The 12,079-nt window shown below is 40.8% G+C and overlaps 1 protein-coding gene across 7 annotated transcripts in view; it reads right to left on the bottom strand.

Moving 5' to 3' along the window:
- Window positions 1-255: 255 nt before the first annotated feature.
- The window catches only part of LOC113097191 (E3 ubiquitin-protein ligase RNF220-like), a 44,329-nt gene continuing 32,505 nt past the window's right edge, over window positions 256-12,079 (bottom strand). For 2 of the 7 annotated variants that reach the window (XM_026262408.1, XM_026262411.1), the window contains 4 exons: window positions 11,488-11,587; window positions 5,900-6,008; window positions 4,787-4,861; window positions 256-2,080 (listed from right to left, as the gene is read on the bottom strand). In XM_026262408.1, coding sequence (XP_026118193.1) covers window positions 2,009-2,080; window positions 4,787-4,861; window positions 5,900-6,008; window positions 11,488-11,587 — 356 coding nt within the window. In that variant the 3' untranslated portion in view covers window positions 256-2,008. Of the gene's footprint in view, window positions 2,081-4,786; window positions 4,862-4,917; window positions 5,239-5,899; window positions 6,009-11,487; window positions 11,588-12,079 lie in introns of those variants that run through there. The other 5 variants (XM_026262412.1, XM_026262413.1, XM_026262409.1 and 2 more) reach the window with 5 other exon arrangements.

Raw genomic sequence — 12,079 nt, 5'->3', positions numbered from 1 at the left:
GATATAAAATCAATGGGTTAGTGTCAAAACCTCATTATCATCTCTACCGGATGCAGTGTAATGCACATCGATATTAAAAAATTACAATGCGTTAGAAAGTTGTTTTGCTGCCTGAAACTCAATGGATAAATATTGACTGATGTACTTCAAAAGTTATGTCAGCATGTGGCAACATTATAACCAGCTTCACTTCTAGATAATTTAAACTGCTTTAGTTCCACTTGGCAGTGAATGAAGCCAGCACATAGTGACCAGTTCAGATTTACAGTCATTTAATTCATGTGAAATGTAGCTTACAAACGGGAAAGACACGTACCATTTTCAAGAATATACAGACACACAATTCATAGCACACAATCATCTTGTGCAATCGGTCTTCTTTGGGGCAGGAACGAATTGTTCGGCAAAGGAAGAATACAAAGTGTTAACCCTAATCATTTACAAAATAGTTGCAGAGAGAGGTATTTCACATCTGGAAACAGTATTTTAAGTGTAAATCTTAAGGATATTGCTACAGCTGTTTTCACAGTCCTTGACTGTGACCCAGCTATGGTGAAGATTTAAAGAACAGTGAAATAAGTTATAACAAATGCAACATTTGACTGTTTATTGTGGTGTTGGGATCAGCAATGATCTTTCATTTCTTCCTTTTTTTGCACTTACATCAATACAGAAATCACAGAATACATAGATGTACAAATATAAAGCACACGGTCTCACTCCTAGGGAAAAACGTGAGCAGTCAGTCAGTCAGTCAGGGAAACAAGTCTTGACTCTTCCAGTTCATTCTTCAAGGAAAAATAAAGTCTCAGAGAGGAAATCGGAATGTAACTTATAAATGAAACCACCCTAAGTATTTGATGTTTTGAGAAAAGTCCCTTTTCTGAGGGAAGAACCTGGTCTATGCAACTGGTCAGGGGTCTTAATATTGTATGTTCAATAATTTCAATTGTTTGTAACAGACGGCATTCAGCATTAAAGTCAAAATGTGAGTGAATAAAAGCAAATCTTTCAATTTCTTCGAAAAAAGCAAAGAAAAAGAAAGATACTTTCCCTTGTTTCAGGATTAAATCTACAGTTTTTACTGCATATTTCAGTGAAAAACATACACCTAAATCTTTTAAGTCCTAGTTCGAGTAGTTTATTATCATTACTTAAATTTCTTCCTGTACAATGCAATACAACTTTAACTTCAAGACAACAACATCTGCTTTGAAAATACACAGGGTTTTCTTTTTCCTTTTTTTTTTTATTCACCAAGATTGAAACATTTCCCCCTCCCGACCGACCCAAACCACCCCCAATTAAAACTGGACTTTTATTCAATATATACTTCTGTATGTGCATGTGTATGTCCATGTGTGCACGTGTATACAAGTGTGTTTAGTTCTGTATGTCATTCACTCACAACACTGTAAACATACAGACTATAATACATGTGCTTGCACAGATTCATTGAATTTGGTTGACATCACTAGAACAACCACAAAAGAAGTTATGATTTGGGGCGAACGTGAACACAATGAACAATCAAGATCGAGGGGGTTCTGGAGAGCCTAGGGTGGGCCATTTAAAGTCTCTTCTTATTGTCAGGCTGACGTCAGTGGTGAAGAAGTAGCGACAGTGGGAGCTGAAGAACAGCAGCAGCAGCAGCAGCAGTGCGGGTGGAGGGACAGATTGAGTTCTCTTTCCTTCATCTGAGAAGAACAGGTTCCTCATTAAGGAACCAAGCTGACTCTGGAGAGAATGGAACATGGACCAACACAAGAGGGAGGCTGGAAGACTCTTCAAATAAGCAATTATATTAGAGGACTGAGTCTACACAGTCCTCATTAGTCCAATGCTTGTGAAGTCCGTCCCCTTTTAAAGTCAGTAAGAGTCTGTGCTCGAGCCTCTCGTGGTCAGGACGACATTTCACTCCCTAAGGCGCTGGGGGAACCAAAAACATAAGCAAAAATGGAAACGAAAAGTCAAACAAAACAAAAAAAAAGAATCCGGGCTGTTCTGCTCACAAATAGACACGCCTGAGGTCCCCTGGCGACGTGATGGTGTTGCATTGTGGGCAGAGCTTCTTGTTTCCCTGTTGAAAGAGAAACACACACACAAAAAAAAAGAAGAGTGAAAAGATGGTAATTTCAGATTAAAAATGCTAAATCATATGCTATTAAGGTGCTCTTGGTGAACAAGCATTTTTGTTTCAGTGGAAACCTTGATCTAAAATAGAAATCTATTGCAACTTTTTACATATCTGTTGAGTAGTTTAGTGCACTTTAATCCTTGCTAAATAATATAATTTCTCTCTTTTACTGAGCTCAAGCTTTTGAAAGGTAGTGTAGTTTAATAGTGTGTATATGTGGACATAAAAATGGGGCCTTATATGAGCGGCCCACCCTTTTTGACAAGCATGTGCCTATTCCACTACCACTGATGTTCAGCCAGTACCCATAAAGCCTGCACCATAATTGCAGCAGAACAGTAGGTAGAGGAGGAGGAAGGTGAGCTGTGTGGTCTGCTGCCTGCACCACACACATGCTACACAGGGAACGACTGAACATCACAACAGGATCTGCTCTAAAAGTCAGCAAATTATATATTCAGCTTCAAAAATACCACAACACTTGACAGAGATGTAGACTGCAAGGCACAAGAGTTATAAAATCCCCACGTTTGTGTGTTGCCCTGGGAAAGCAACCCAACAGTTGTGTGAAGTTCAGACAGCGCTGTTACGGTGTTGAATCTCACAACCATTGGTGATCACGACCTTCTCGCACATATGCCACTGATCACACACAGGGCGTATTTCTTCTCATACACATGAAGTGCACTGCTATGGCTCTTATAGGAACTGATATGTATTGACTTTGTTAGCAAACTAAGGAGTCTGGGAGCAGTAAGGGTGTCAGAGCGTGAACCCTGCAGTGTGCCTTCCCATCTGAATGTTAACAAGGATCTGTGGCTCCATACGATTCAGTTCATGTCTAGGGCACCAGAACCCGGTCCACTGATCCTGAGTGTTCAGACTAAAAACAAAGAGATCCAGCAACACACAATCTGGCTTGTTAACACTGTTACAGTGAGCTCTAACACTGGATGGTGAATGTGCAAGTAATCACAATGATTTCAAATTTGACATCATGGTCTGACTATGTGAGTGGTTTATTTTGATGTGGCCAGCTTGAAGGAGTACAAAAGTTGGATTTCTCCTTCCGACCCCCTACATGAATCAAGTTATTTTAGGCAATTTGTTTTGTAAAACCTAAAGCAGTGTAGCAGCAAAACCCCCAGCGTGCTTCCTCCTATACCCACGATTCCCCAGACACAAAGAGGACCCGAGATTTGGTTCCTTTGTTCTAGGAAGCAGGAGTTTACTTAGTTCTAATGAGCGTGGGCAGGTCACGGACTGAACGTGGGCTCCTCGCATCAGCGGCGGGTAGCTGCTGCGCTCCATTAGCTTCATAAAACAAGGCTGACGCTAACCAAATTACACACATTTACTTTGATCAAGACGCAAGGAGCCCCGCCGTGCTACTTTTATTGGTGTCTTTAGGCAACAATTTTAATGCCTGCATTACTAACGATCAGGCGCACACACACATCTCTGTTCCCCTCTTGTCGACAAGCCGTACACAGAAGGGCTTGTGATGAGTGGATATGGAAGGAGCCGATTTAATAAATAGCATATTGGAAAACAGCTGAAGCTGGGAAACATTTCCTTATTAATTGCTTCCGTGTGTGGTGACTGAATGTGTTAGTGACTAATGAGAGTGGGCTCCCTGAGGAAGACTGGCTGAAACAGCTTAGAAAAGAGGAAGAGCCAGCGAGTGTAAGTGTGGGGATTACAAATGGACGAGTACAGGCAATCGCAATTCTCATAAGAGGTTGGTTGAACATGCAATGCCGTCTAAAGGGATTAGAACCTATAGCGCTACATGAGGAATCTCACTGGTCTGGTTGAGAGGAATTCTTCAACTTACACAAATACCACGGCATTATCAAAATAAACTACTCCATTATCCGCATTTTACACATTAAACACTGAGAAGGTCTGGGCACTCTGTGGTGCACAGAGTTGAAATTTAATATGTACACTAACTATCCGTGCCATGTGATGTGCTGGGTTTTCAAACCAAAGACCCTTCCATGATGAACCTCCTGTGAGGGAGCTCTTCCAAGAATAAAAAGGAAAGTGTGTGTGTGTGTGTGTGTGTGAGACAAATAAGCTTGTATCTTTAAAAAAAGCTTTCAAATTATAAAAAAAATACAATCTAAAATTTAAATATTATATAAAATATCTAGTATTTGCACATCTTTTTTTCCACCAACTATTACAGCAATGGTGATATAAACAAAAGTCTTCAAAAAAAAAAAAAAAAAAAAAAAATTCCTCAGGCCACTGGTGTTTGGATTTCATGTGATTTCTCATTGTGGTGGTGATATTTTGATAACTCCGTTTCACTGATTTATTTGATGTCATTTTCTACGATTATTTAGTAAGATAATTTTGATTAAAGTAATTCTGAACTTCGTGAGGCAGACGGCGACATTCTGTGATCAAACACAACCAACATGTTAACGCTACACAGTGCCAACCGGTACATTTAGTTATAACAGTGAAAAATTAATTACAGATCGAATTTTCTACTATTTGTGAACACCCCTAAGTATCCTGATTCTTAACTATCAGCATCACAAACAAAAGGATTTCAGATACTGCCTAACCATGCAAAACATTCTGCATTTACAGATTCAATATGAGCTTATTGAACAGCAAGTGTGTAATTGTTACCAGAGTCCTTAGCCAGCATTCTTCACAGTGCACGTGCCAACACTGGATGGAGGTGAGAGGCATTGTATACGAGTCCTGAGATAGAGAAACAAAAGACAAAAAAAGGAGAAATGATACATTTAACCAGGTCAGCTAAACATAATTCACATCTAGCCACCCACGAACACAACATCAGACGTCACTAGACAGCACCAGCACAGCACAAATCAGCCATGGGGGGCAGTGAGGGAGTGTGTAGGGCAGTGCAGGGGTCAGTCCAATGGGAGCACAGAGAGCCTTACCCTCCGAAGCGGCAGCAGCTTCTTAACCCCACTGCTGCTCGCATTGGCAGCGCTGCAGCCTGTTACGTAGCCTCTGTACAAACAGTACAAACCGAGCTGCAGGGCCTCTGTGCTCCCGTGCCTCTCGACCGCCTGATTCTTGCCATCAGCCCCTGTTTGAGTCGGCTTCCGCTGCAGGGATATTCAAGAGCGGCACTGAGAACAAGAATGTGGCCGCCACGGAAGGCACAGACACACACATCAGACCAATGTGTGCAGCTTATCAACAGAAGCTCTCAGCCAACACTGAGCCAGGAAAAAAGGAATGGTTGGGAGTTCTGTTGCATTTTTGTGTGAATATTCAGGTTGGATATCACGCGAAGCCGTCTGACACACTTCTAGCACTTTTAGTCCAAATCATTTACTGAGAATTCATTTTTTGGTCTGCTATACATCCAACAATCAGCGGGTGGCAGTAGACCACCACTGGGAAATGTTCAACCTCAACCGACTGCAGGACACAGAAGCTTACAGAAAAATGTCTTGAATCTTTCCAGTTAAAACATCAAAACAATTCTCTTTATAAACAAGACTACAGGTATAAAGCTGAAAAGGTTTAGCACAGATATCCAACAGGACGGCAGAACTCCATTAACAGAACCTTAATGTGCAGGTTAATTTTCCAGTCCATGCTAGATTGAAGCTGAAGGAGGCAAACCATCACAAAGCTTCAGCCGGCTGGGTGCACGATTGCGGGTGTTAGGTTATATCACCACGGCATGTTATTAAAGAGAGTTCATAAGCAAACACACCCACATGAACGTGCACAATATTGGAAAGTGAGAATTCTCACCATGCATATGAGACACTTGTATCGGTCTCCTCTGAGGATCTGCTTTTCCAGTTCTCGTATGCGGGCCTTTAGTGCCTCCAGTGTGGTCGCTGTCGAGTCCTCTGTTATCCTGCAGGTAAAAAAAGAAAAGAAAAGAATCAAAGTTGGTTCAATTAGAGCACTACAAAACAGTTTGGCTCATACATAAAACTGAAAAGAGTGGAATGCTAATTGCTTTTTAAAAGTAGTGCAGTCACGCAAATTTGCAATTTACACTTGCACAGCTTCCACACAGCTTCAGTTCAGACAAACTTGACTGCTAACTCCCAAAAACACTAAAGCAAAATTAAAAACAGATGGCCCCACTGGAAACAGTGAATTCATCTCTGCTACAGAAAGAAAATGATGTCAATATGAACTAATATGTTTTTCTTTATTGTACTACCATTATTAAACATGGCACCGAGCTTCCTTTAGTCCTCTGAGGTCACACCTGCACCAGTTCCCCAAACTTCTCACCTCTCAGGGTTATACTAAATGTCCCATAGACAATTGCCTCTCAACTGCTGAATGCATATTTAACACTGTCCACAGCATATGAACTCGCAATAACTAAATCAATATGGCCACCATTGATTGTGTGGCAAGGCGCTTGGCGAGATGTTTATGGTGATCCGATCATTTTCCAGCCAGATGGAGCACTGATCTACAGTATTGATTTAACATTGCACCAGCGTTCTCCTAGGCACAATCCCCTCGATTAGTGCCTGCAGTTCCACTGCCTTTTCCAATAGCTTCATTTATTACATGCCTGTGTGACTCCACAATGAGTACACATTCACCACACACACACTGGGACATGGGCCTCTCGTTAATCAGGTGCTATTAGAATGTAAATCAAGGAAAGGCCATTAAAACGGACAGACCTTTTATGGACTCAGCATCTCCTATAAGGCCAACCTAAAGGAAGAACAATGACAGAGTAACTGAAGAATCATGGGCACATTGAGAAATAGCGCTTAAAATCTGGCAGCCAGGAATTAAACATGTCCCATTTCATTTAAAGTTGCGATGACTCAAGTAGCAACATATATTTTCTTCTGTATTGTAACATACATCCGAGTGGCAAATTATTGAAAGAAAAAAGGACAGGGACGTTCAATCCATTGGCTGTTGATTAGATGGAGTTTGTACTGAATCCAAGTCGTTTGTAAGAAAGGGATGGGGTTTACAGGACAAAATTATTGAAGAATTCTGATTAAAAATTACAAGGTCAAACCAATATTAATAAAAAAAAAAAACATGCTTAGATAAACCAGTCACAATAAGATTGGCATGTATTTGGAAAATAGAAGGTGAATTTTAATTTTTATTTCATCTCATTAAGGAAGACGTTAACAAAACTCTTAAGAAAAGTCCTGGCATCTTCTCAAGGTCACCCTAAAACTCACCCAGGTCTCTCTCAAAAAGCACCAACAATACGACGACCTTGATCAAGGAGAAAGAGAGCTGTCTGGACGATCAATTCCCTATAGCCTACAATCTATAAAGGGACTATAAAGCTTTAAAATCTCTTCTTATTAGTGGACGGCTTGTAAAAAAGCATTTAGTCTTGATTAGCGTGCATGCTTATAAAGCGGACAGGAGAGTAGGTGTACTGTGCTCCATGCCTGCTGTTTTTCTTTAACAGCTTCATAAATCGCTTCGGTTCACTTGCCCGTATGCCGTCACCGGCCCTACAAAAGAATACAACAGTTCCCGCGCCAAGTAATGCCCGACCCGCTCCGGCATGAATATTCATTGTGTTGTGCTTTATAGAAAACCACATTCTAAAAGTTATTTAATTCTCTTGGGGGAAAAAAAGAGGGTTTTAATCTAACTTTATATGGATGGAGATGAAGAGATGGTTTGGGAGAGAGAAAGCTGGGCTGTGATTTTATACGAAAGCTAGAGAGGGGAGGCTGGGCAAGTTCATAACTGAAAATCACCAAGGTCCCGTTGAGTGAGTGGGAGTTTTAAACATTAAACACACACCTCGTCTCTCCGCTTTGCAGTGGTATGCTGGCTGAAAAATTTCAATGACATAATCTAGGGAAAGAATAATGTCATTTCAATTAAGAGTTAAGTTACTAAGGAAACCACAATGAGGACTGACATTCAAACTAATCATGTCGCTTACCAACAGCCGTAGTCCATAACGTCACACCAATTATATTAAAAATCAATTTGGATGTTAAAACCATGATGGACGTGTAGGTCTAATGCTTGAAACAGGCATCATTCTCTATAACGGGATGTTTTTAAAGCAACAAAAGCACAAGTTCAAACAGGAACTAGATGAAGCCTGCACTGTGATCTAACACTGCCATTAGATCTGGCTCTGAGTGTGAAGCTATTTCTCATTACATTATCCAGCCCCTTAACCATCCGTCTCCATCAGAGCCAAGCCTAACTATAGAAGGCGGTCTAATCTATAACTCTATATGGCATGACATGAGAAAACATGAGTTACAGGAACAGACAGATACTTGGAGATCTTTATAAAGTTACTTGGCTGACAATCAATTCTTAAATTCAGTCAAATTAAATCAAGAGGCTGATCGAGCCTGTAATTTTAAAATATAAAAAGGAAAAAAAAAAAAACATGAAAAAATTACAAAAAGGATGTAGCTTTTCAGGAGAGATGGCTGACACTATTTTTTTTACTAATGAATTTGGGAATAAATTTGATTATTGTGGAGGTACATAAAATCTGCTACAGTGATTTAAGTTGAGCATGAAATTTGACTGCAATCACATGGGTGGCAAGGGAGCCCTCATTTATCATGTGCAGAATGAGCAAGACAGAGGCGACCCGAGTACCCAGAGATCATTACCCATCTGGCACAGGAGAGCTTGGGGAAATTCATCAGCCCCCTCTTCTTTACGAAGACACACATGTATACAATTTACACAACTCACAACACCGTAACATGCTCAACCTCTTACTCCAAAACACACACACACACACCCACACACACAATCCAAAATGAATCACTGAAACTAAAGGGGACAAATCTCATTTTCATTGCAGATTGAAATGCACACGTTTTACAAATAGAGAGGTTGGGATTGTTTTCTGGCTTGAAGTGGAATGAAAGGATTTCAGCTTCTTATGTGGCCCTCTTTCAATCTCGCTCTGAAATTTCCACTTCAGGAAATTGTAAATTAAACAATGGCACAGCCATTCCTGTTAATTTACATGTTACATCCATTTGACGCACACCATGAAAAAAGAAAAAGAAAAGCATAAGTATGTATTTTTTAAACACTGAACTTATATGTGAAGCTAAAACTCAAATGCTACATCTTGTTTTGGCTAGGAAAGAGTTAATACACCTCCCTCCCCCTTCTCATGACCCCTCAGGATGTGATTAATGATATCATCATTGAGATTTATCTCCCTGGCCCCTTTCATAAGACAATATCGCGTAACATCCTGTGATACCTGATCAAATCAACAGAAGGAGGAAGGAGAAGAGCTCTTCTTCGGAGAGGGCTCTACTGTCGGGGAGAGATGGATAGATTCAGACGGAGGGCCGAGGAGGACGGGCACAGACTGGGAGAAATATTGCGGGAGATATTAAATAAACGAGTGTGTGTCACGTCTGGAGCTAAGCGCTAAGCTAATAAAACGGCTGGCGGGTGGGTTGCGCTCATTGCTCGCTCTTCTCTATGACATCAAACAGCTGCGGTGATTCATACCCCGGTCGGCTAAAACACTTAATGCCCCCCGAAACAACACTACGGCTAGTCGAACTGGATGCCTGGTGCTTTGAGTGTGTGCGCAGAGGGAGGGAGAAATTGAGCGAGTCGCTACGGAGGAAAGCAATGAATCAATCTAAGCTGTCAAACTCCTGCAGCTCCATTTAGGAATCCCGTTCTGTCCATTTTCATCCTCCTACTTGCACACCCACGCTCAGACAGAGCCACACAGTGTTCTTAAGATCAACCACTAACATTCATTTCCACACACTTAGTAGGGTTGGGAATTTTCTGGTTCCTCCTAATGGTACCGGTTCCAATTCGGCTCCATTAAAACAATTAAAAAACTATTCAGAACACTGATGCAAGACCGCTCACAGTGCTTGGTCACGTGTCGCACCAGAACTGTTTTTGGAACCGAAACTTAGAAATTCCGGTAAAAAAAAAAAAAACCTAACACTCAGTCAAACCTATCAAGCAAACAGTGTGCAAAGTCACACTTTTAACTGCTGGCCATGGTGACGATTTCAATTGCAGACAGGAGCTGACATCAAACTTGCGCTCCAGACAAAGTAATTTGGAGATGCACACTTGACTGGAGATGGGTGGGAAGGTGCTGACGAGAAAAATCAATTGCTTCAGGTCTGCTGTGCTTAGTTATCTGCCCCTGATATTTAATATGGGGCCCCGTGTATTGGCGCCCACACAAGATTGATTCAGCTACACTAGAAGCCTCTCCCTAGAGAAGAAGGCTCAGAGGAGACAAGAGACAGATAATTGTGTGATAATAAAGTGATGAATTGCGGGAGTGCATTAAAAAAAAAATACTCCGTAATGATCTCATTATTAATAAATAAAAACGGTTATAAAAAATTCTACATAAAAGTAACAAATATTACTGAAATTGAAAACAAAATATATAAAATAAGTCAGTATGTGTATTAATCACACAAAAAAAAAAAAAAAAAACCCCACTAATATTATTTAATGATAGAGGTTTTCTTTTTCTTTCAGAAAATAAAACAATCTTATTAATCAATCAGCTATTAATTTTTTCTTTAGAACAAAGCAAACCATCTCCTGATTGAGACTCGACATTGCAAACATTAAATTGGCACTGCATTGGACAACCTTGCACAGCGGGATTAAACAAGCAGAGAGACGGGACATGGGTCATTTGGACTGACAGCTGTGCTCCCGCTCTTGAATAGGCAGAGTGAGGTATGTCTGTGGTTAACGTGTTGAACCTGGTCCAGCTCTAGACAGCAGTGGGAGATCAAACCAGGACAGTCGCACCACCACAGTGGCAATAAGTCCCTCTTCTACTGGGAGCTGCACTCTGACCCCAATTACATATTCACTGGGGCTGGGCCCCCACACACGCAAGTGGGAGGAGAGTTTAGTGGGAGCACTTGTCGAGGAATATGGATGAGGGTGCAGAGATGAGGGAATTACAGGGGCCGGCCTTTCACCCACTCAGGTTATTCAAATTTATCTGCGGCTGAAGGCTGCCTGCTACTCTCCCTCCAGCTTGTTTTCACTCTCAGTGGAGTGCAGGAATTCATCTCGCTTTCTCTGTGAATTTCAAGAGATAAATACTGCACTATTTCTGTAGTGAAAAGCTGTAGTATGGAAATGGCTAAAGGGATATTAGCATTCCTGGGCTGTGCTGCGAGTTAAGCCCAGACAAGGCTCAGCTGCCTGGGATCAATACTCTGGGCCACTCCCTGTGATCGAGCATGCTCCGGAGAGATGAGCACACTAAATGCATCATTTATGATCTTGCAGTTCCTACACAAACTAATCTCACCCCAATACACCAGCAAACACACTGCCACTGCGGACAGGTGTGTGTTTGTACTCACTTCTCGATCTCACTGTTTTTACAGGTCCTCGGCGTGGAGGACGAAGATGAAGAGCTCGGCTCCTGTTTGCTGCTCTCACCATTACTGGTGGATGGCATTTCTGCAAAAATAGACAAACAGAGCATATATAATGAATGAGTGCTGACAAAAGCAATGTTTCATTCTATAACATCCAACTTAAATATATAGGGGTAAAAAAAAAAAAAAAAAAAAGAAGAGCAAAACCAGTAATACTGTGAAATATTATTATAATTTAAAATAACATGACTAATTTAATATGCATCTTAGTTAATATATTCAATCTGATTTGATATATTGTTTAACATACGACGCTGAACAACAAAACCAGTCTTAAGTGTCATTTTTTACAAAACTGAGATGTATACATCATCTGAAAGCTAAATAAATAAGCTTTACATTTATGTATGGAATATTAGGATCAGACAATATTTGGCCGAAATACAACTATTTGATCAACTGGAATCTGAGGGTGAGGGAAAATCGCCTTTGAATTTGTCCAAATGAATTCTTAGCAATACAGTTTTGATACATTTACGGTAGGACATTTACAAAATACCTTCATGGAACATGA

The sequence above is a fragment of the Carassius auratus genome, unplaced genomic scaffold (assembly GCF_003368295.1).
Source record: "Carassius auratus strain Wakin unplaced genomic scaffold, ASM336829v1 scaf_tig00216129, whole genome shotgun sequence".
Taxonomy (NCBI): domain Eukaryota; kingdom Metazoa; phylum Chordata; class Actinopteri; order Cypriniformes; family Cyprinidae; genus Carassius; species Carassius auratus.
The sequence above is the reverse complement of the archived record's forward strand: the minus strand, read 5'-3'. Positions and strand labels throughout refer to the sequence as shown.